At 37.2% G+C, this 26,675-nt stretch overlaps 1 protein-coding gene across 1 annotated transcript in view; it reads right to left on the bottom strand.

Moving 5' to 3' along the window:
• Positions 1–26,675, bottom strand: part of PHLPP1 (PH domain and leucine rich repeat protein phosphatase 1) — a 219,514-nt gene that overhangs the window by 91,011 nt on the left and 101,828 nt on the right. Inside the window, exons 2-3 of the mRNA XM_014727844.3 lie at positions 20,614–20,810; positions 13,671–13,796 (exon numbers count right to left, since the gene is read on the bottom strand). Of these exons, the coding sequence (XP_014583330.3) occupies positions 13,671–13,796; positions 20,614–20,810 (323 nt within the window). The remainder of the gene's footprint in view (positions 1–13,670; positions 13,797–20,613; positions 20,811–26,675) is intronic.

Raw genomic sequence — 26,675 nt, 5'->3', positions numbered from 1 at the left:
TGGGCACATAAGGACTCCGCCACAAAGAGGTTTTGCTTGACTCTCAAACGAAAAAACTATCAGCTGGGCTACCAACAGAGCACCTATTAAAACTAAGATCCTTCTCAAAATAAGAAAGACCTAAATAAGTAATAAAAATAAACCAGAAAGCCACTGTATACACGTCAGAACAAGCAGCCTTTTATTATTCTAGCTTTTTTCCCCCAAGTAGCAGTGAAACAACAATAGCAGCTAACATTTAGGGGGTGCTTCACTTGGGATAGGCATGCTTCTAAGCGCCTTAGACATAATATTTAATTTAATCTTCACAACAGCTCAGTGTGGTAAGGGTTTATCCTTATTTCAAAGATGAAGGTTAAACTGAGTCACAGAGTGTGCCCAAGGTGCCAAAGCAATGGCAGAACCCGAGCTTGCACTATTAATGCAACACCATCAAACCAGAGCCTAGACATAGTTCAGATCTTGCCCGAAGGGAGGGTCCTCTAACTCCCATGATAAAATAGCAACATAACCTCTCAGACTAGAGCAAAGACAACTCGATGTCACCCCTAGGATAAGCTTAAGCCTCAGGAATGAAGACAGGGCAGTGACAGATGGGAGTCCTCCTGGAGAGAAGCCGAGAAGACCATCTGCTGACCACACACAGACAGAAGGGAAGGGGTGAAGCCCCATGGGGGCACCAGTCCTTACATTCAAGGGCTCTGCCCACTCCTGTCTCACACAGCTTGCCCACCTGGGCAGCAGTGATGCCCCCTGGCAAGCACCTATTCGAATTTTAAAAGGTTACAGGAAAAGTTTAAAAGGCTAGAGAAATTCGGAAAGAAAATGAAAGAAACAGGCACATGTAGAAATTGTCTCAAATCTTTGTTACAGAAAGGGACTTCTAAAGGACCTCACAATTAGAATATAAGATCCTCTTGGCAAAAGCTACTGTGCTCCTATCAGCAAACATCAAGAGAGTGGAAGAGACAAAGTCGAGGCCCAAGCAACTCGACACACAGGAGAAAGGGCACAGGCTTAACAATATGGAGGGCATACAGCAACAGTGCTACCACTGCCTAGCCATGTGGCCCTGGATAAATCTCTTTACCTACCTGTCCTTCAGTTTCCTCATCTCAAAAGTGGAATAAACAGTACCTGCCCTATCAACTTAACACGCTGCTGTAAAGAAAAGTTCCTCATTTTAAAAACATCAGGAGAGGCTCTGAAAGAGGCTCTAAGTATCCCTAGACAGCTACAGCAATAGAAATCTATAAGAAAAAGAACTACGGTGCAGGACACTGCTCTTGCCATGCTGAGCAGTTACACAGATAAAGCCCAATCAGACAAAAGCAGAACATTACACTACTCATGCAGTTCACTGGCTATGAATGAGCTACACGTGAAGGGACTCACGTTCTAGAAGAAAAGTTCGAGGTAACTGTGGTTTAGGAAATCAGTGATAGCCTGTATTAACAACAACAACAATTTTATTAAGGCTGACAATTAGAGTTAGTGAATTAAATGGGATGCTTTCCCCCCATGAACCTACATACTCTGGGGGATACATTAAAATGAACATGAATCCCAACCACCTGCCCGGGTTGTCTTCCTTACCAAATGACTTGTAAACATGTATATAAAAGGTTACTTGGCCCTAAAAAAGTATCTCCTCCAAAGAACATTGCAGGGTAAAAACAAAAATAATAATATAAACAACGAACTTTTCAGATTAGCTATTGGGCTTCCACACATTTCTAACATGCTACTCAACTTGGCACTTTCCTCCATCGTTTCTTTGCCAACCTTGAGGACACATGTCAGAAAATGTATCTGCTCTGAGTCTAGCTGAGTTGCATTTCTAAACCAATACGTCTGTCCTAAACATGACCTATCCCACCATGCTTTCAAAATAGCATCTTCCCTTGCAACAGGACTGTACTCTTCATTGCTCTCATTACTCTCGATGTTCACTTAGTGGACAATAATTTTTCACGGGCAAGGGAAAGTTCAGAATAACAGTCATGTGATTTTTCTATCCCCACTCTAGTGAAGTAGTATTTATCCTTATTATGTGCATGGCGAGCTCAAATTAAGCAAAATGACTCTGAAAGGCTTGGTCAAAGCAGCTGAAATAGCACAAATAATTCTGCTTGTGTAAAGTAAAAGACGGCTGTAAACTGGCATTATGAGTCATTAATTGCTCTGGCCTAGCCTTCTAGTGGCTTGGGAAATTATGCCCTGGCTACAGGGACAGTCTCCAGGGAGTTTACCAGACTTCTGTAAAAAATTCTTAACCTCAACTGACCTAGTTTTAATTCTCATCCCCCTAAAAATGCTTTGGGAAGGCATGTGGTAGAAGAACATAAATTCAGACCATTCTAATAATTTATGTTCAATTTCATCCTCATCAATAAAGTTTTACAATACTTTAAATCAAACAAAAATTTCCAATATTAACAAAATTTAAATTCTTACTGCTTTAAAACATGCAATCATTTCTTCAAAAAAATTCTTATAGAAATGCCTTAACTTGACCCAAGACCTTTCATGATGACATCTCATTTCTTGATCCTGTACTAATTACCATTTTATAAAATCTGTTTAACCACAGATGCAGAAAACTTTACTATAAAATTAATTACAATATGTACATTAATAATGTCTTAATAGGAGCACATAAAGCTGCGATTATTGGACATGGGTAAATTCTACCTAGAATTCTAATATCTTATCATTTCTTTGCCATAAATTATTAAATGATATGAAAAAAAACCCAAGAAATAAAATACATAAATTTACACACCATTCTAAATCACTAGAGGTAATGAAATGGCAACTTAATGAAGACAAACAACAGGAAGTTCTAGAGACGCTATCATTAATATGCAAAAATGAGAGATGGAATTCTATGAGGGCAAAAGCATTTTGGACTACAATTTAAGATTAGGCTTATTCAAACTAAACGGTACCAGTTAAAATACAGTTAAGATACCAAAGAATAAAAGAGCATAGAGAGAGATGCAGGCTAAAAAAGAAGAAAAAATAATAAACAGATAAAACACCTGGCTCAGTGTGAAAGCACCAGGCTATGACAATATAGAAAAAACAATACTGAGAAATTTAGACTAAGAGATCCTCCTGCACATCCTGACCTCTCTCTGCTGGGGAGTGGAAGGGATGGGAGTGAATGAATCTCAACATGTATTTACCATCTGCCTTTATGAACCAGGCACTGTACTTGGTACTGGAGAGATGTACTCTTTGTCTTCAAAAGCTTAGTCTCTTGAGGACACAGACACTTAAACAACTGTAATTCAAGAACATACGTGCAGGGGGCCAGCCCCGTGGCCGAGTGGTTAAGTTCACACACTCTGCTTCGGCGGCCCAGGGTTTTGCCGGTTTGGATCCTGGGCGCAGACATGGCACCGCTCATCAAGCCATGCTGAGGCAGCATCCCACATGCCACAACTAGAAGGATCCACAACTAAAAATATACAACTATGTACCTGGGGGCTTTGGGGAGAAAAAGGAAAAATAAAATCTTTAAAAAAGCAAAAGAACGCACGTGCAACGGTGTGATGAGAGCACCCAGAGCACAGCCTCAGAACTCCCGTGACATTCCCAGGACCGACAGCCCCCTCACTGACACAATGGGCGGGTGTTCCCAGGCCCTTGTGTGGAGCCTTGCACAGGGCCACAAAGAGCAGGCAGAGCTGGGTGTCTGTCCAGTGAGCTCACTGCACAGCCGACACTGGAAATGGAGACCTGGTGCCTCACTCTCTCCGAGTGAAAAGCAACTTTTGTAAAAGGCGCAGAGGAGATGGCACCAACAGCTTCTAGAATCACTAACCATGTCACTCCAATAGTTATCACCCCTCCACACACATAAACTCCATTGTGTTTCTCAGTAACAACAGAAAAATAGAGCTCAGCCTGGGTGGAGACCAAATCTGAACTCAGAGTTCCTTCCTCATTTCCTTATTGGCAAAATATGTGTAAACAATCTCTTTAGAATGTGACTACCTGAGAATGTCTCTGAGGTCCATTGTAGCAGCATTTCCCAAATGCCGCATCTCCTTGACAGAGGAGAAGGGAAAAGACAGCTAACCACAAAAAGCTTAAATTTTAACTTTCTATTAAAAGAAATAATATAAGTACATACTTAAATGATTCTACTATTAGAAATAAGCTACTTCTTTTGTATTTAAAATACAAAAACCTCAATGTTTAAGTTCCAAGTCTAACCTACAAAGTATGTCTAACAGAGAGAGTTCATTGACATTTTTTCAATTACCACTATTTTTTACTTTATAAAATTATAAATCAGACCAGTGGGTAGAAGAATTTAACTCTTCAGAGTAGTTGTAGAAAATTCAATACTCTGGGTTACAAATATTGGGGTCTTCCAAGATAAGTAAATATATCATGGAAACTAAACTCTTAAGGACATATATTTTTATATTGGTCTAAACTCTCAGATTAGAATGATTTAACTTCAAAATAGAACATGACCAGATGCAGATGTGGTTAATCATATATGCTAAGTTCCCAGTACAGCAATACTTGACTAGTTTTTGAAGAATAGACAAGAGTAGTCCCCTCAACATTAAAACCAATTTAATCTGCCTTAGATGACTCAGAAGGCTTCTCAGATTTCTTAAATACCTCTTGGCCATCATTTAGAAAGATCACCAATCAAGGTACGGTGGCTATGATCAAGTGTCCTTAGCAGCAAACCCCATTTAACATACTGCTTGGTAAACCACCTTTTATTCTACTACTGAGCTGCCTGGATTTTGCTGACAACTGTGTATATGAAGTACTTCCTTCTGATATTTTCAGCAAATCTCAGTCGTTACTTGAATCTTGGTTGTGTCCCTTCAGGCCAGTGTAAAACACTGGAAGTACAATTAAGGAAGAAGAGCAAGGCAGCAGAACTTGCTGCACAAAGCAGTAGTGGACACTATATTCCAGTCCCCTCATCTGCAAAACGGAGATGAGGATACCTCCTCAAGAGTCATTATCTTTTGTTGTAAAGCCCAACTTCGTAGAGTTGTTACAAGTACCTACCTCACAGGGCTACTATAAAGCACCTAGAACAGTGCTTGGTACAAAGAAAAAGTCACCAAAATGTTAGTTATTACTATTTGTGTTACCGCTGTGACTGTCAGATCAATTCAGTAAGCTAAACAATTTTATTATTAACAAAACATATCTATCAACAAGTTGACGGAAAAACAAAACAAAAAGTCTTTTTGTTTTGGTGTTGACCTCAGGAATGAATAATTAATTCACTTTGGACATACTGTCTAAAGCAAGGAAAACAATGGTTACTACTCTGTGCTCATCAGACGGTATCTGCAAATTTATCAACAAACTGGAGAGCACCCAGAAGGGAGGCTAGAGAACAGACTCGAGAACCAAATGACGGAGGGAACTGTTGGAATCACCAGGGATGCTTCTCCCGAAACCAGACTGCTAAGGGGTGGGGGAGGGCACAGAAATCACGCTCACTCTTCAATATTTAGAGGCTATCAAATAAGAGAGGGGTAGAGTTATCTTGTGTTATGCCAGACAGCAAAACTGGGATCAATGAGTCAAAGCTATGAGGATAAAGACGTCAGCTCCCTTATAAGGAAGAACCGTCTTGTGAGACAATACAGGTGTCTGAAATGCTACAGAGGTTTTTTAGGAGAGAAGGAAGTAAGTCTGGGAATCCACAAGGTCTTTTTGAAATCTTAAATTCTAAATCTCTGAACTAAGAGCCACTTGATGATGACTAGAATTTGAGGTTAAGCTAAAGAAGACTTTGAAAGAAAATGCCAAATAACTGTTAGGCCAATTATTCTAGAAAACCATAACAATTAAGATTGTCTTTTTGGTGAGTACTTTACAAGGGTCTTTCCCAATCTTAAAATAACATTGGAACTTTAAAACATAGCTGTAAGTTCCTCGTTGAAATCTAGAATGTATTTTATTAAAGATAATAACAATATACAGATAAAATCCACCTGAAGAACACATTTCTTCCATTTGCTGAGGTCCTGGCACTCAAAGTTGAGCCTGGACGAGCCCGGGCACAAGGTAAGACTAAGTGTCCTCTTGTTCCTCCCTCACTCTCCCGGCTTTCCCTGCTGGGCAGGGGGAGCAAAAACTCAGTAATTCCAACAGAGCTGGAGAAAGAAAGGGAGACGGAGTGAGGAGACGGGGAGGGAAGATGGAGATACATGGGATGAGTTTAAAATGGTACGTATACAAGTCGGCACTGTTTCACAAAAGCGTGCTTCTTTTGTTAGGAGATATTAAGCAAGCTAGGTATCTCTTTTATTTGTATAAAATTGGATTACAAAACTTTGAAGAAAATAAAATTAAATAGTTTTAAACTGAAATAACAGAACTCAAGGGAAAATCCCTTCTTTAGGAATATATTAACTAGGATTTCAGAACCAATAGTTACCACAAGAAAAAAAGAATGGAAGGAATTAGCAATGTGGAAGAAAGACGAAGCATAATTATAACTACAAAGAGATTATTTTTACTAACTAACTTAATCACAGTTTTATGCAATACAAAAACAAAATGTAATGCAATCTAAAATATTTCATCTTTGGCTTAAATTCACAGTAGAATTTCTAAGTTCCCTAATTTCATAAACTGCTGTTCATATCTGTAATATGGAAAGACTCCATAAAGTGAATTTTTATGTAATAAATCCATTACTATATTGGAAAGTTAGTTATAATATTTGGTAACATAATCAAATTTCCCCAAGAAAATGAAACGGAACTAGCAGAGAACCATCTAGACTGGCCAGCACTTTTTTCCTTTATCTAGCTTCCATTGTTTTCTCTTTTTCACACTGCTCAGACATCTGTGATATGACTACGTTTCTACATTTTACACAGTTGTGCCTTTGTCCATATTTTACCTCTCCTTGAAATACCCTTTCCCATCTTGTCTTTGTGGTGAACTCCTATTCATCCATCAAGGTTCAGCTTGCCCATCACCTCCTTGAAATCTTCCTGTACCCAAATATCTCATAAACTGAATTCCAAACTTTTCTCATATCTTTACAAAGAATTGGTATGAGAGTAATCTTGGGGTAGGGGTGACATTTTATAAGCTAAAATCCATGACACTCCGACCCTCAGTTCTACTTCAGATTCTACCATAGACTTGTTAGGCTGTCCTTGATCAAATGGTCCTTAATTCTTATCTAAAGAACAGGTATAAAATGTGAAGGATTTCCAGAAGCCCTGTTAAGCCCTGGACTCCTTAGTAGAATGGTACTGAGAGTAAAGCTTCTTACCACTACAATGCCAATGTAAACAACTACAGCACAGTCCCTAAAAGACAGGTGACAAACCAGGCTGACAGAAAGTAGCCTACTCCCTAAAACACATTTCAAATTAAGAACAAAAATATGTATAAAGATGACTAAGTAATCTTAAAGGGTTCCTTGCAACTATGTCTAATGACACAAATCTATGTGTTGAAAATAGATTACTCAATCCAATTACACTAGAATGATTTGACTCAGGTGGTTAGTGAAGCATTCTTTGAGTAAAATCTGGACAATAAAACACTCTTTTTAAGGACACAAAAGCAAAAGTTCAACTGTGTTTCACTGTCTATCTTTTTCTTGCCTACACTCTGCATGTTAAGAGTGAACCTAACATCTTATGGCAACCAAAAGTTCACTACAGTGACTTAAAAAAAAAGGATAGGCTAGAATTAAAATACTAGGGTTAATAGTGAAAGAAAGACAGCAAGAGTGAGAACCACTGTGATAGCCACAGTCACTGGCAACTACCAGCATGTCAGCCACTGATCAACAAGGAGAAAGACATGTAGACAAGCTAAGTGGTCTTAGGAGGCGTGAATTTATAATGCTGGGCCATACAACATATACACAGGACACAACTGGCTACGAGTTGACAATTGTGGGAGCTGGGTCATAGATACGTGGGTGTTACTATAACATTATCTATAGTTCTGAATATTTGACATTTTCCATAACAAAAATTGAAAATACACTCATGCACAACATCAAATCAGTGATCTAAATCTCCCTTTAATCTTCCTTGAAATAAACAGATTTTAAAGTGGGACAATACAGTGTTGAAGAAGTGACTAAGGCTTTTAAATTAAAAACAAGTACGACTTTGGCTAGAGACTCACTTGAAAGACTAACTTTGAAAAGAATTCACAGGATCAATCAACATGTCTAAAACTAAAGTACTCCAAAAAGTGGGTCACAAAGACGGACAGTGATATCAGCATTTCTATAATGTCACTTGTATATCTGACAGGCGCTCTTCTGCAATTCCTGTTCTTCCCTCAGCTACCACCCTCGGCCTTCTTAGATCACTGCCCCTCCAACCACTTTGAAAACATGCTGGATACATGCACTCGTGTTGAGCAAACACAGCCCTTTTCTACACTGCATTCAATAGGCTGTTTACTGAATTTTTAAAGCATGTCAAGCATTAATATTTTAGGGATGACTTTACAATCAATATCGTAATCCTCCCAAAGGAGCTATTTCTTCCACAGTATCTACCGCTAACACCGCCCCAAATTAAAATTCTAACGGACTGCCTTGGGTATTATTTTGGCAAGCAATACTAAGTGCTAAGATTACGTTTAAAAAATAGTAAGTAAATAAGAGCCTATCTTGATAGAACATGTCTAATTAATAACCTTTTAAAAATTTTCCCAAAATCAAATGAAACAAATTAGAACAAAGATTAACACTTCTCTTGTAGCTAAGATCAAGAAGCATAAACAGAAAATAAAGAATTCCTTTAAATTAATTATCCAACTCATTTTAATTTAAAAATCACTGGAATTTGGTTCTTTTTGTCCTCCCTCTGACTGGGGTGGGGATGGTCATTAAAAATCAGAAACTCAGATATTTCTTTCTGTTGTTGGTTTTTCTTTCAGATCCCTATCAAAATGAATCCCCATTTAAATATCAGGATGTAAAGACAACCCATTCTGTGAAGTTTTGTTTCTCATTAAAAAGAAAAAGAAACTGTTCCCATAGCTTCCCTGAGTGTGACTAAACTGTGTAACTTCCTAATACCTACATATGAGGAAGAAGAGATGACAACGGAAAGGGGAAGCTAGAAATAGAAGTAGCTTGTAATAGTCAGCCTTTGCCACTCCAAATGTCCCATAAGCACATAGTCCCAAATGGGCTGAGGTTCTCATCCTCTTTCCAGAGGCCCCAACCTACTCTCCCAGGATGCTGGATTAAAGAAAAAGATACTGTCATAGGATTATCCTCAACACACAAAGTTTAGAGAAGAGTGTGGCCATATTTTACATAGGATTCATAATGAAATAGGGAGTTCTCCCACTTATTCTATAACATCCAACCTTTTTAATCAGCCCCTTACAACTCATTTTCTCTTTAATTCACTAACAACTCCTAAAAGATTTTGAAATGTGTATCCGATTTTTAAGATTAGAGAAAGGGAAGACAATGTATCTAAAATCTGCATTTACTAAAATGTTTTGCCTTCTGTCCCCTACCTCTGACTTTTCAAGAAGAAATCTTTCTCTCCAGTTTCTGCCATCCTTAATTACTTTACCCCAAAAGCCTGCTGTGGTTGTTAAGAGCAGCAAAAGATCCCTTGCTCAGACAGACTAAGGATATGTGTGTCTTTATCTGTCTAAAATGAAAATAAAAACAGATAATACTTATAAGAGATGAGCGAATCAGTGGCGATGGAAGGAATGGCGGTCATAAAATTATTTTATTTGTTTATGTATTTATTTAGTCATTCATTCACACCAACACACTCACACCCTCTTACTTACTATGTGCTAGTATAAGTCCAATCATTACATGTATATTTCACACAAGCCCTAAGAGGTAGGTAATATTATTATTCCCTTTAACGAATGAAAAAGCTTAAAATTTAGAAACTTGGATCAGTCACATGGCCACTGAATGGTAGAATCCATGTCTGCTTTACTTTGAAATTCAAACTCTTTACCCCCACACCATTCGGCTTCTCCAAAGACTTAGAGCCTTTCTGAAGGAAAAAGAGGTTCGGGTTCTAATTGGAATTCATTCTAATCAATACCAGTTAACTACTTGTTAATACTAGCAATCCAAGGTAATTAACTCAAAGTCCCTCCTCCCTCCTGGAAGCACTCACCCACACTCTTACGTGTCAAATGTAAGCAGCAGGCGTGTTTTATATGTACATGTATGTGAACTATCTTCTGAATATAGCTACATTACATTTAGCACATACAGATCAAATGCTTTCTAACGGCAATACAATAATCAGCGGAATGGGAAACTCACACCAACATTCCTCTCCCCAATCCTGTTACCATCATGTCCTGTGTCACAATTCTCCCCTCATCCCCTACCTCCCGCTCTTGAGAGGTCTGATGTCTGACATCTGTTCATGGTTTGGATAATCAAAGTGAGTCTCGTTATAGATACACCATCCTATTAGACCATGGAGATGGCATATTAGCCAATCAGCAACAGGAAAGAGTACTAACCAAGCTAACATTCGACATTTCCAATCACCAGCAACAAGTTAGAAATTAACATTTTCCACAGCCTATTTAAGAGAGATTTCATAATCTGCCTCTGGTACTTCACGTCTCTGCTGTCTCTCCAGGAACAGAAGCTCTTTGAAGTCAAGAACTGTATTTTGCCATAGTTATAAAGGTGCAAACATATAGAGTCTAATTAGTGCTATGGTTTCTGACTGAGGCTACAATTCACTCAGTAATTCAAAGTGAGAACCAAGAAACCATTCTTTATTTTTTCCGTTCCTCAGGCTTTATGTAGTTTATCAGTAATCCTGTCACTCAATCTCCAAACATGCCCCAAAACACATCTGTCTACTTCTCTCCACTTCTACCCTCACCTCTTGCATAGAAAACACCACAAGAGCCTCTTGCCAGTTAGACTTCCCTGCCATCCACAATCCGTTCTCTAAACAACAGCAACGTTAGATCATGTAACTTTCTGGAAGAAGACTCTTTAATGGCTTGCCATTATGCCAATAATAACATCCAGATTCTTTACTCTGTTCTATAATATAATACGCCTGCCTTCCCCGACTTCAGGTCCCATGTTCCAGGCTTAGGGTTTCACACCATCTTCTCCCGTTGCCTGGAAAGCTCCTCCCACCAGATCTTCAAATAATCCAATACTTCTTTCATTGAAGTTTTCAGTTTAAACGTCCCCTCTCAGAAAGTTATTCCTCCCCCATTATTCTCTGTCATTATTACCTTGTATCACAGCACCATGATTATTTGATATTTTGTCTTTTTTAAAAAATTTTTTTTTTAAAGATTGGCACCTGAGCTAACAACTGTTGCCAATCTTCTTTTTCTTTTCCTGCTTTTTTCTCCCCAAATCCCCCCAGTACATAGTTGTATATTTTAGTTGTAGGTCCTTCTAGGTGTGGCATGTGGGACGCCACCTCAACATGGCCTAACGAGTGGTGCCAGGTCTGTGCCCAGGATACGAACCCCTGGGCCACCGCAGCAGAGCATGTGAACTTAACCACTCAGCCACGGGGCCGGCCCCTCTTGTCTTTTTTTTTTAATTTATCATCTGTCTCCCCAGCGTAAGCCCTACCCAGAGAGGGGAGTTGGACCTGTTCTTTGCTGTATCCCAGTGCATAAAACAAATACCTGACATATAGCAGGTGCTTAATAAATGCTTGCTGGTGTTAGAACAGTGACATCAATTGTGTGGATGTTTAATTACAAAACTATTAAACTCAATACCTATTAATTTTTTTTATTATTGTTTCAATAAGAACAATCTGTCATTGATAAGCTTGATAGTTTACATATACTTTTATTTACATCCTTATTCACGTTTGTTTAAGAATTTATACCTCTGACTTGTTCCAAAAAGAATGTAAAGCAGCAGACTATTACACTGTGCATTTGGTGTAAAAGATCAAAACATCTCCATATAGGACATTCCATAAAGTACCTGACCAGTACTCCTCAAACCTGTCAAGGTCATGTAAACCTGTCACAGACCAGAGCAGACAAAGGAGACATGACAACCAAATGCAATGTAGTATCCTGGATTAGATCAGCGAACAGAAAGAAGACATTAATGGAAAAACTAGTGAAATCCAAATAAATTCTGGAGTTTAATTCAGAGTAATATACTAACGTTGGTTTCTTAGTTTGACAAATGTATCATGGTATTATATGGTATTCAGGAAACTGGGTGAGGGACATATGGAAATTCTCTGTACTATCTTTGCAACTTTTCTGTAAATAGAAAATTATTCCAAAATAAAAACGTTATTAAAAAAAATCAACATCTCCATATAAAAAGAAATTTACTGCACTTTGATCATAGTTTGGCATTTTATTCTGAATAAAGCAGAGTGTAGGCCACTGACTTTTTGCTTTGAACACATACAACCACTTATATATAAAAGCACAATATTACTTAATACTTGTCTCCTCACATTTGCAACCATAAGAGTAATGTTAAAACATCTAGGCAGATTTACTTATTACCTCCAATATCACATTAATTCTCCATGCAAATCTGAAGGAGAAGCGTCATCTTGCCCATTTTCTCTAGTAGGGTGCTGCCCTGTACATTTAGAATCTCCATTTGCCTACTAGGTTGACAGCATCTTATAAATCCTGTCAACCTAAACTCTGCCCATTGCTTCTTCTCTAAAAGGAGGAGAAACTAATGTTCCTAACTATATTGCATCCTCAGAGAAGAGTTTTTACCCGACAAATCAAAGGTGGCCGATATTGCAGAAAGACTTTCTAGACTTTATTCCCTAATTTTCTATTAACTGTTTTACAAAGTTATTTGCAATTCATTCACTTGACAAATAATTACATCAGACAGCAGTCTGAATCACAGGGAACTTGCATAACAAATTGGATTACAAATTTAAAAATACGAAAGCAAATTCCATTGTCATGCTTCTGCACCCTGGAGGTTTCATCATTTCACAAACACACCCAAAACCAAGGCACAAAGTACTGCAATCCACCCATTTGCACATAATTCTATAAAAGTAATATAAAAACATCCTCACGTGTGCACCTGAAATACCAGCATATTTGTCATGTTATTCTGGTTTCCATTATACACACACAAACACACACACACACGTGCACACAAAGGTATATTGTTTCACAGGTCATGGTGATCTTATTTAATCAAGGGACTATAAAATGGTCAAAATAATTAAGATGAGAAAAGAAATTAAATGATTCAAAAGGAAGAAGCTGAAAAGGTGAAAAAGAGATGGCACAAGATTAGACTGCTTTAAGAAAAAATATTCAGAGGAAGAGGGGAAATTTATAACCATTTCTGGGTATTTTGTGGTTTTGTAGTTGGCCTACCCTGGGCCAGTCCCTGAAATAGTCTCAATCTCATGTTGCATATCTATAACATTGAGTAAGTGATGCCAGCCTACCAACTCAATTCTCTTTTTTTAAATATAAACAAAACCTGGCAAACAAAACACAATTTTTAAAAAGCTACTTTTCAGGAAAAATGAACTTTTAAATAAATAAAAATTGCCAACTACTGGCAGTATCTGAAAATAAGTTTGAATTCATGACTATATTTTGGAACTGGGTAAAGCAGAAAGCAACTCCTGAGGCAGCTAGAAGCTGAACAGAATTCTTGGGTGAGTGCTTACCTTGGAGACTTGTCGAAGCCACCTTAAATACTCCGTGAATGTATCAAAACAAATGTAGTAAGTCTGGCTTTGGGGTCCAGAGGAGCTAAATGCTAAACAGTGCTGGTGCTTTTTCACTTCTTCTACCTATAACAACAAACAAGGAGACACAAAAACAAGTCAGAAAGCAGAACCATTTACACAGTTCACTAACTACACCTTCCATCAGCGAGGCTGCAGAGATTTGCATCCTTCCCTATATATGGTCCTCTTATTACTTAAAATATGTAAGTTCTGGAGGCTGACCAACAATCTGAATTACAAGGAAACCAAAAAAGGGGAGTTTTATCTTCATCAGATTTCCCCAGTGAAATTCTCTTCTTCCTCTTTAAAATGGACACCGACTCCCTTTCCTCTCTTTCTTCATCCTCACAATAGGGTGCCAGGGCTCATACTTTCTCTTGGGAGGATTCCACCTAAGGATTTTTACTTCAGGTGGATTTTTACTTAAGCGACTTTTGTATTACTCTGAATTACAACCTTTATTAAAGAGGTTTTCAAGCATATTAAACAAGTTTTAAAATTTAATGTGAAATTGAGATTAAGCCGAAATAAAACCCTACCATGAGAACTTTCAAGTCCTAATAATGCAGTATTAGAGTCAAATCAAATTTCCACTCCCAGTAAATTCTTCATTTTGGAATAAAAGTCCAAACAATAAACTAACATGATATTAAACAAACTCGTATGTTTAAATTACAAAAATGACCACAAATCAAGTTACAAAGAAACTAAAAAAATTTCAAAGAAGTCTATATCATGCAGACTATATTCTTGGACCAAAATGTAATTAAGTTAGAAGTCAATAATAAAAAAAAAATCAATTCAAAATCAAAGAACACTGAGGCTGGTCCCATGGCATAGTGGTTAAGTTCAGCACACTCCATCTCAGCAGCCCGGGTTTGTGGGTTCAGATCCCAGGCGTGGACCTACACCACTCGTCAGCCATGCTGTGGGGGTGACCCACACACAAAATAGAGGTAGACTAGCACAGATGTTAGTTCAGGGCGAATCTTCCTCACCAAAAAAAAAAAAAAAATCCAAGTACACTTGGAAATTAATAATACACATCTAAACAATTCACAGGTAAAAAAAAATCATAATCGAAATTTAGAAATTCTTAGAACTAAACCATGAAAAATACTACATATTGAAATTTATGGAAGGCAATGAAAGTGGTACATAGATGGAAGTTTATAATTTTAAATGCTCAAATGAGAAAATGAGGCAGAAAATTAATTTAGTCGGCATGGATCTCAAGAACTTAAGGGAAAAAGTACCAAACCAAAAACTGAATAAACTCAAAGTAGAATAAAAGCGACAATAAAAAGCAGAAATTAATGAAATGAAAAGCAAACATACAACAAAGAACAATGACATTAACAAAGCAAACCACTAGTGCTTTGAAAAAGCTAACAAAATTGAATAGCAATTCATATTGATGAATGACATCAATTGAAGATATAAGTAATATTAACAACAAAAAGGAAGACATGACTACAGATTAAGCAGATTAAAAGGAGGATACTACAAATAATTTTGTGGTAAATTTTTAGAAAAGTATTCTACCAACACTAAATCAAGAAAAAAACAAAGTCTAAATAGTCCTAAAACCATTTAAGAAATTGAATGAATATTTTAAAAAATTCTCAAGAAAATATCAGGCCTATGTTGTTTTACAGGTAAGTTTTACAAAAGTTCTAAGAAATGGATCATTTCAAACTTGTGTAAACTCATGCACCAAACAAAAAATAAACAAAAACGCCCCAATCTATTCTATAAGGCTGGTCTAATCAAAAACAGATCACAGGAATAAAAGAAAGGAAAATTTGGGGCCGGCCCAGTGGCACAGCAGTTAAGTGCGCACGTTCCACTTCTTGGTGGCCTGGGGTTCACTGGATTGGATCCCGGGTGCGGACATGGCACTGCTTGGCAAGCCATGCTGTGGTAGGCGTCCCACATATAAAGTAGAGGAAGATGGGCATGAATGTTAGCTCAGGGCCAGTCTTCCTCAGCAAAAAGAGAATTGGCAGTAGTTAGCTCAGAGCTAATCTTCCTCAAAAAAAAAAAAAGAAAGAAAAAGAAAGGAAAATTACAGGCCAATCTCAGTCATGAACACTTATCTTGAATAAAATGTTGCATCAGAAGGCAATAATACAGAAAAAAATATATCAAGGACAAGTTGGATTCACCTCATGAAAAGAAAGATGGTGTAACATCTTTGGAACTATAAAATTAATCACATTAACAGATTACAAAGAAAACCATAAGATCATACCCAGAGTTGCAGAAAAAGCATATTATCAATGAACCACCCATTCATCCTTCATGATAAAAACTCTTAACTAACCAAAAACACAAATAACTCACTTAAGCTGACAGAGGGTATTTATCAAACATCTAAAGAAAACTTCAGTGTTAATGATGAAATATCACTCTCTTCAAGACCACTGATAAGACAAGTATCTACTGTTCCTATTCAATACTGTACTGGAGTCCTGGCCATTACAATAAGACAAAGATTTGTATTAAGGAAGAAAGAAAATTGTCATTATTTGAATATGACATGATTAGCTACATAGTAAACTCCAAAGAATCTACAGACATTATATTAGAATAAAATTTAGCAAAATGGCTGCATATAAGATCAATACTCAAAAATCAACTACATATCTATACACTAAAGAGAAAGCATAAATTTTTTAAGATGCCATTTAATCTAATCTATATTGACAGAGATCAGGCCAGTGGTTTCTTGGGGCTAGGGAGAAGTGAGAGGAAAAGGTGAGAGGGAAGGCATACAAAAGAGCACAAGGAAACTTTTGGGGGTGATATGATCACTATCTTGATCGTGGTGATGGTTTAATGGGTGTATATAGCTATTGTACTCACGGGGTGATATAGTTATCAAATTATCAAAATGTGCACTTTATTGCACGTCAATTATATCTCAATAAAGTTTGGTGAAGATGTAGAGAAAGAGGAACACTTCTACACTGATGTGAGTGTAAAATGGTACAACCACTTTAGAAAACAATTTGACATTATCTTGTAAAAGTAAATGTGCATATACCCAACAGCCCACTAACTGCACTCCTAAGTGTGCATCCAAGAGCAACATTTCTCAAGGAGGTCATTGTAGGAATTTGGATTGAATGGTTCTTCATTGCGCATTGTGCAGGACTGTCTAATACTTTGGATGACATTTTACTCTCTGAGTCCCTGGCCCTGTAAATGCTAATAGTGTACGCTTGCAACAAAGACATTGGTATTAACCAATCACTATCTACTTCTCCACATTTCTTAGACCTCTTGCAATGAAGGTGAAGTCATGTGACTAGTTCTGGCCAATGATCCATGAGCAGAAGTGGCACGCTCACTTCTGCATTCAAATATACAAAAGCCAGTTAATGAACCTCCAGTTACCTCTTCTCCTGCTTAAGCAACAAAGGAAGGCCACATGTTCCAAATGTTATAAAAGAGCAGAGCCTCCATCAGGCTGGGCCCCCTGTAAAACTATGTGAAAAAAGAAAACTCCACTGACCCACAGTGGGGACACAGTATGAGTGAGAAACAGTTGTTATAAGTCACTGAGATCTGCAGGGTTTTGTTACTACAGCATAACCTAGCTTACGTGAACTGATAGTTGACTGTTCAATCATACAACAGTCAAAACATACACATTATACCAAATAGTCCCTTCGGGCATAGTAACTCTACTTGAGAACTACTGCCCTAGAAAGCTACTTGCATACCAACATAAGACATTCAGCAGCATTATTCATAACAACAAAAAACTAGAATCAGCTCAAATGTCCATCAACAGGAAAACTACTTAAGAAATCATGGGAATTTAGAACATTTACAGAGTGGAACATTATACAGAAATCAAAACCACATAACAAGCAACACAGAATGTTATTATGAAACACAAGACTGAATGAAAAAATTTAATCACAGAAGACCATACACAGTATGATACCAGTTTTATTCAGATCAAAAAGAAGCAAAACAGAGTTACATGATAAAACTTATCTCCAAAAAGTAAGAAAGTGATGAATACATATTCCAGGACAGTAGATACCTCTGGGGTTGAGAGAGGCAATGGGACAGATGTAAAGAGAACACAGGCAGAAACCCTGCTACAGTTCCTAAGTTGAGGAGTAGGTTAACAGCTATTCAAGTTATCATGCATCATAATTTAACAAATATCAAATAAAGCAAATTATCTAAAAATCTGTTAACTTTTTTTTTTCCCTGAGGAAGACTAGCCCTGAACTAACATCTGTTGCCAATCTTCCTCTTTTTTTTTGCTTGACTAAGATTAGCCCTAAGCCAACAACTGTGTCAATCTTCCTCCACTTCATATGTGGCTTGCTGCCACAGCATGGCTAATGAGTGGTACAGGTCTGTGTCTGGGATCTGAACTCATGAACCCAGGTCACTGAAGCAGAGCAAGCCAAAATTAACCACTACATCACGGGGCTGGCCCCCTAAAAATCTGTGTTAATTTCTCAAGGATGATTTAAATATAACAATGATTATACAAGGAATAAAAACTTATCATTTAAACAAATTTTTTTCAACAATTACATTTTTAAGAGAGTTTTATTTAACTTCACATTTGGAAATCTACATTTGAAAATGTAAACTCATACTCAAGTGGTGTGTCAAATTTGATTATCACAGCAATTATGGCTAGGTTATGACCAATCTATCTCACATTTCAGTTCTAGCTCTTCTTTACATAAATTTTTAAAAAACTAAAACCTTCCATTTACTCTGTTTTTCTTTTAACAACAGAACAGAATGAAAAAGGGAACAGACAAACATTAATGAAAACTCAAAGCGCAAGGAGTGAATTATTTTGTCCTAACTCGGTCAACAGGTTTTAAAAGACCCAATTTTTCAACAAACTCTATTTTTAAAGGCATAATGCAAAACAGATTTTACAAGGTTTGTCTGTGAGAAAAGGAAGTTAATAACTTTCAATTCACTCAATGGTAGAAATCCATCCAATAACAGGCCTGGGAAACAGGACAAGCCCCTCGCTCTGAATGAAAATGCTAATTATAACTGGATCTTCTGACCTTATCTGAACATACCATTGCTTTCCTGCTTTGGCTTCTCTGAGCACAATACTCTTTCTGCCCATGTCCTTCATATGTCAAGAGATTTTTCACCCGTCAAGTTCTACCATGATTGTTACCTCCTTCATTACAAAATTCCCTGATTCCCCCCACAAAACGTAATCTCTCCTTCCACTGATCTCCCACACTACTTTTTTGCACCTCTCTTAGAGCAGATATTGTTGTTCATCCTTCATCTCTAGATAGTAAATTATAAGCTACTCAAAGGCAGGGATGGTGACTTACCCATCTTGGATTTCTGGGATGCCAAGCAAAGTGGCTTCCCCACAGAGGACATTTAATAAATAGTTATATTAAATATACCTATGCAAATGTCTAACAATAGAGAAAAGAAAGAAACAGATTGTTGACCTAACAGGGCATCAAACATTAAATACGCATTTTTAATGATGACCTATGGGAGTAATAATGCTGACTAATTTTTCAGCAATCTGACCAAAGGACAAAATCTTCAGTAATAAAATATCACTAACTCTTCAACGTTCAGACAAAAGTTAAGAAGCAATGAGTTTGAAATGGATGACTGAAATAGATCTAAATATACCTTGCAGCCTGGCTAAAATCTATTTTTAAAAATGATCAAGTATTAGTCTTCTTAGGACCAAAATGTATAATAGTAGAAGGAAAAACCTGACATGGGCTATGTACTCATTAGGAAAGACTAATTTAAACTTATGAATGAAGAATGAACTTGCTACATAGCAGGTGAACAACAAAACAACTTCTTATTGCACACATCTGGTCTCACCTTCGTCATTTCTAATCCTTGAAACCAGCAGATCAAACATCTGCCACTTTAAAAAGTTCACTTTAACAAAAGTTGGTTCTTTATTTTTCCTCTCTATATTCTCCACATCCTACCTTCTTTCCCATGCCCACACAGGGGGAAAAAATGGTAAAGAAAATATTTGTTTAATATGCCCCTGATTTCCAAAAACTCATTTCTTCATCTAAATATGCCTTCCCGCTTATTAACAGATTACCATATCATATAAAAATGAGGAAATACTGACATATAATTATGGTAATTATACCCTACCAATGCTTGGAGTTTATAAATAAATCTGGCCCAAAAAAAAGAATGTAATATTTTCTCAAGCAAGCTGGCTCTTTCTATTTTATAAATGATAAGAATAAAACAGTTAACACTCCCAAGGAAAGGCAGCCAGTAATATCAGAAAGATCTATCAGCTGTATCACAGGTCTTCCCTGAAATAAGTAACATTTCAGGTTTAAAAATTATGACTAGCTATAGAGATAAACTAAAAATGCTAACCCCACTGTTCACTAAACACAAACAAAGAGGTATGGCAAAGTGGGATCAAAGATTCACGCCAGAAAGTCTAACCTTTGATAAGCAGGCTTGAATGACCCTAATGTCGTGGACTTAAGGGTCATTACACTAAACTACAAAATACATGCTCAAGATATCAAAAGACATCTACTCATAAAGAATATTTTATCATCTACAGCCTAAAATATTACACTGAAATTCTAGCTGTTCTATTTTCAGTTCTGTAGGTAAGATTCATGTACTAAGGAAGCAAAGATCACCAGGTTCTTATGTGAGCCAATGGCATTGTCATTTTCCACAACTTCACCAACCAGCAATGCCCACTGGAGGAAGACAACTGGAACTGAATAAGACCTTAGATAAATCGAAAACCACCTACCCTTTATTACAGAAATGGCTCAAGATAAGCTCCTCAATGACACTGGGAAACCTGATGGTATTTTGTTTGTTTTAAACTTACTTTTCCACCAATTAGCGGCAGAACATGCATCTTTCCGGTCAAGCTGTCTTTCACAGATGATACTATTAGGCAGGTCCCACACAGGATGACTTGGCGTCTGGTCCATCGGTTCACTGGCAACTGCATTTTGCCTTTACGGACATTATACATTCCTGAGAGCTGAATCCGTTCAGAGTTACTGGTGCTGTGAGGTTTTCCTGAAACAAACACACGCAAATATTTTAGTCTGTAAGAAATGAGGTTTTTTTCTATTCGTTGGTATAATGGACAGATTACTTGGTCAACAGAGATTACTTATAAGGAAACAATCTAATTTATAACTGAGGGAATCTGAAGCCTGCAGTAATACAATTATGGTAAGAACGACCACATCTACTCCACATATACAATTTAATATTAGGTGAAGAATATTAGGTTTTAATATTACACTTTCCCTCTAAACCCCAGGAAAAGACCGTTTTAACTCCTCCATTGTAACCCGTTTTATTTTCTTCTATATTCTTCACAATTTAATTTTACATTTAAAAGAGAGATGACTTCAAGATTTTTATGAATGGCTGGAGTTAATTTAAGTACTGTAATTGAAGACAGAAGAAAATAACATTCAAGATGATGCATTTAATGAAACTAATCAGTTTTAATGGAATTAACTGCTGATATTCTTCCTCCTACAGATAGTCAATATATATTTACTTTTAAGGAGACAATCAAAAAATGAATGACTTTCCTAATAAGAAAATATTACCCAATAACCATAGGCTAAGTCCTCAAAGATAAACTTAACATTCATCTATGAAGCATGGTGTGCTGTGGTGCTTGTGACTCGTGGAGGGAACAGAGACACAGAGAGACGCACTGAGACTCAGAGACAAAGAGAGAGTTCAGAAGGATCTGAAGAGTCTTCTTTCCTAGATGAAAATGAATTTGGCAGAATGACATTCAGACAAGTCCTATCAACTGAATGGGAGAACTACTGTGATTTACATGATGGAGTTGTATAAACAAGGAATAAAATATCTCCCAGTCGTAGACACTGAATGTATAATATCAGAGGGTACTGAAGCCCATGCTCAGAAATAAATGAATGAGGGAGACGCGTCCTTGAATAGGGCCCAAGCCAGAAGTGTAACATTTATTTGCCTAGATGCCAAGGGCTAGCAAAAAAAAACAGATTCAAGACAAATTATGTTCTTGTGAATATTAAAAATTAATATAAATATCAAGTAGTTTGGATATATGTCTCATACCTACTGGAGAACGAGACAGGAAGAGCAACACCAAAAACAGACCTCAAGAAGATCCAAAGAGTGTTTGAATCCTCCTAATACATACCTTTGGGCAGAAATGTTAGTAACTAACAAAACCAGCAGGTTTGAATTTCACTTCCTTCTTCTCCTAGTATATTAGAATGTTTTATAAAATATTGCACACTAACTACATCATTTTGCTGGGCTGGGCCAGAATGAAGTGGAACCGTGGTTTAGCTATTCGCACTTGGCACCCAGCAAACAGCCACACAGACAGTGCTCCACTGAGTTGTCTGTCCACAAAATGCTAACGCTCCCACAAAGGGGTAGGATGCGCAGGAGACTTCAAAATACATGTGATTTGCAAAGGCTGCCAGTGATGGGTCAGATCGCAGTGATTCAATTGTCCCATTATGTACAAGTTCATTTACACTCACAGAGAAAGACGCCTAGGCTCCCAGTCTAAGAGTTCCTGTCTACATGACAGACTCTTCCTATAGAGAAGAAACGAGAGAGAAGACTCAGAGGAAAAATAAAAGGTAACTGCAAGGCTAAAAACAATAGACAACAGCAATTAGGTTTCTAAAATCCAATTTCCATGACTGTAATAAATTAACATTCTCTAACAAGAGATCTGATCCAAATACATATGTAAACACACATGCACACACGCATGAGTGCGCACACACACACACACACACAGGCTAATGAATGTAAAGAATAAGGCATCTTATTTAGCCACATCAGAGAGTGGCTTCAAGGACACTTGTTAACCTGTCACATTAATGTAGATCAGTGAGTAATTAGAGACTGAAGAAAAAGACCACAGAGGTACATAAGGAACAGCCCTTCAAATTGTCCAACTCCACAAAAATCCTAGAGAAAGCCCCAGAGCAAATCATGATAGAGTGGATTAAGGCTGGAAGGGATACATAAAAGTATGAAGACATCAGAGACAGGCTTTTTATTCCCTAGTTAGAAAAATTCCCAAGGGGCCTTAATAGTGCTAGAGCCTAATGGAAAGCCCTGAACATCCCAATCTGAATCAAATCCCTCTTGTCTTGTTCTGAGTGAATTTCAATGTCCTTGTTGTCCGCTTCCTCCCTGGGTGTTCCAGATCAGACACACCCTCAGTACTCGGCTGTGTACCAACTGGGCTCTGGAGAAAATGGAGATGAATGAGCAACATAAACCTGGGCAATCACCCAGGCACAGCCTCCTTGTGTCAGACTTTCTTATTTTATGGCAGAAGGAATTGTTTTAGTTCTCCCTGCCAAGTCTCAAACTTCTCAATTCAGAGGAATTCCAATTGTCCTATGCTCTAATGAATATTGACAAGACCAAAGTAACAAACGCTGGCCAGTTTGAAGTTGGATCAGTTGTTATAACTTTTACTTTAGAAATGTTACTTTAATGCCCTACAGGTTTAAGGCATTTCTTACATGATACAGGAGGCAAAGATAGCAAGAGTAAGTAAGTATTTCAAACCGAGATAGAGACCTGACTACAACAGAGGATGATCTAAAACATAAACTTTCTCTTACTCACTTGGCACATGGCAATTTGATAAGATGTGACATACATCCATTAAACCACCAGTGGAAAATGAGCACACTGATCACTGCCAATATCATCCTTGTCCCCATTGTGATCTCTCCCTCTCTCTCTCACCCGCAGCCAGTGCCTCCCATGCTCAAGCAACTGTTAATCTGCTTTTTATCACTTTTTGTCCATATTGTTTACTGTGCCAACAGTTCATTTTTTTTTATTGCTAAGTATTCCATTGTATGAATATGCCACAGTTTAACCATTCATCTGCTGATGGACATTTGGATTGTTTCCAATTTTTGCCTATTTTAACTGAGAACACTGGTGTACTGTTAAGTTCTTGTGTGGACATATGCTTTTATTTCTCTTGTGTAAACACGCAGGACTGGTATGGCTGGGTTGTACCATTCTACATCCCCATCACCAGCACAAGAGAGTTTCAGTTGTTCTACCTCCTGGTCAATACTTTCAGCTGTTCTAGTACACATGCAGTGGTATCTTGTTATAGATTTAATTTGCCTTCCATTAATTACTAATGATGCTGATCATGTTTCAGAGCTTATTTGCAATCCACACACCTTCTTTGCTGAGGTAACTAATTCAAGCCTTTTGTCCAATTTTACTTGGATTGAGTTCTTCATATATTCTGAACACAAGTCCTTTGTCAGATATATGACTTGAAATTATTTTTCCTAGGTCTGGCTTGCTTTTTCATTTTCTTGACAGTACTTTAGGAAAGCAAAAGTTTCAATTTTAATAAAGTCCGATTATTTGATTTATCTTTTATAATTAGCACTTTTTGTGTTGTATTTAAGAATTCTGAAAAACTCAAGATCACTAAGATTTTCCCCTATGGTTTCTTCTAGAAGCTTTATAGTTTTAATTCTTACATTTAGGTCTATGATTAATTTCAAGTTGACTGCTGTACATAGCAAGAAATAAGCAGAGGTTCAGGGTTTTTTTTGTTGTTTTCAACAAATGACTATCTAGATTATTCTAGGACCATTTGTTGAAAAGATTACCCATTCCTATTTAAGTGCTCTGGCACCTGTATCAAAACAAAACTAGTGACCATAGTTGAGTGAGTCAATTTCTTGATTATTCCTGTTCCACTCATCTACTTGTCTATCTTCAACCAGTATCACATTTCTTGATTTGCTGAATCTTTATAATTAGTCTTGAAATCAGGTAGCATGATTCCTTCTCTGTAAAGAACGACAGTTCTACTTCTTCCCTTGAAACCTGGGTGCCTTTTATTTCTTTTTCTTGCCTTGACACACTAGCTAGAACCTTAGATACAATATTGAACAGCAGTAGTGAAAACAAACATCCTTTCCTTTTTCCCAATCTTCAGTTTTTTTACCAGTAAAAACACTATTAACTGTATGTTTTTCATAGATGCCTTTTATCAAGCTGAGTAAGTTCCCTTCTATTCCTAACTTGCTAAGTTGTTTTCTTTTTTAATCAGAAAGGGATGTTGGAATTATTCAAATACTGCTTCTACCATCTATGGAGAGGAACATGATAAATTCAATCACTTCTTAAATGTTGAATTAGTCTTGCATTTCCAGGATAAACTGCACTTGGTCATGACATATTATTTTCACATACTGTTGGATTCAATTTGCTAAAACTTGGTCAATAATTATTCCATTTATGTTCATGAGGGATTTCAGATTATACTTCTCTTTTTTCATAATTATACTTGTCTTTTTCTGGCTTTGGTGTCAGGGTAATGCTGGCCTCAGAGACTAAGTTGAAAAGTATTCTTTCCTCTTTACTTTTCTGGAAGAGTTTGGCTGGAATTAGTATTATTTCTTCCTTAAACCTTTGGTAGAATTCACCAGTGAAGCCATCCAGACTTGGAGGCTTGTTTTTTCTGGTGTGTGTGTGTGCCTGTGTGTGCCTGTGTGTGCCTGTGTGTGTGTGAGAGAGAGAGAGAGAGAGAAGGTTTTTAACTTAGCAATTTAATAACACAATAATTTCAATTTCTTGTTAGGGCTATTCCAGTATCTATTTCTTCTTGAGTAAGCTTTGGTGGTTTGACTTTCAGAAAGTTTGTCCACTTCATTTAAGTTGTCATATAGTTGGCATAAAGTTCACAATATTCCCTTATTATCTTTTTAATAGAATCTGTAGTGATGTTACTTCTCTCATTCCTGATATTGGTAACTTGATTCTCTCGTCTTTTCTTGATCAGTCTGGTTAGAGGATTACCCATGTTATTAAGCTTCTCAAAGAACCAGTTTTTGGTTTCACTCTGTATTGTTTTTCTGGGGTTTTTTTTGTTTTCTTTTCTTGAGGAAGATTAGCCCTGAGCTAACATCTGCTGCCAATCCTCCTCTTTTTGCTGAGGAAGACTGGTCCTGAGCTAACATCCATGCCCATCTTCCTCTACTTTATAGTGGGACGCCTACCACAGCATGGCTTGCCAAGTCGTGCAGTGTCGGCACCTGGGATCCGAACCGGTGAACCCCAGGCCACTGAAGCGGAACGTGAGCACTTAACCACTGCACCACCAGACCAACCCCTGTTTTTCTGTTTATGGTGTCTTTTCTTCTTTTTATCATTATTGGTTCTTTTACTAATTTTGGGATTAATTTACATTTCTTTTTTGTAGTTTCTTAAAGTAGAAACTGATTTCAGGTGGCTGATTTGAGGCTTTTTTCCTAATATAGGCATTTAAGTGTTATATGAATTTCCTTCTAAGCACTGCTTTAGCTGTATTCCATGAATTCTGGGATACTGTGGTTTTAGGTTCACTAATCTTTTCTTTTGTAGTATTTAATCTACTGTTAATTCCACCTAGTGTACTTTTCATCTCCAGAAGTTCAATTTGGGTATATGTGTTTGTGTGTGTATGTATATACACACATGGCACACACACATATCATATGTATATATCTTCCATGTCTTTCCTTAACATGTGATGCTTTCTTTTACCTTCATGAATACATGGAACATAATTAAAATAGCTGCTTAAATGTCCTTGTCAACTAATTCCATCATCTGTACCATTTCCATGTCAGTTTCGTTTCATTGAGTTTTCTCCTCATTATGGGTCATATTTGACTGCTTGTTTCACATCTGGCAATTTCTGTTTGAATGCCAGTCATGAATTTTATCTTGTTGAGTGCTGAATATTTTTGTATTTCTGTAAACATTATGGAGTGTTGTTCTAAGACACAGTTAAGTTAGTTGGAAAAAAGTTTGGTTCTGACGAGGCTTGCTTTCTAAGATTTGTCATATAAGACCAGAGCAGTCTTA

The sequence above is a fragment of the Equus caballus genome, chromosome 8, assembly GCF_041296265.1.
Source record: "Equus caballus isolate H_3958 breed thoroughbred chromosome 8, TB-T2T, whole genome shotgun sequence".
Taxonomy (NCBI): domain Eukaryota; kingdom Metazoa; phylum Chordata; class Mammalia; order Perissodactyla; family Equidae; genus Equus; species Equus caballus.
Note: the sequence above shows the minus strand (reverse complement) of the source record. Positions and strands in the feature narration are given on the sequence as shown.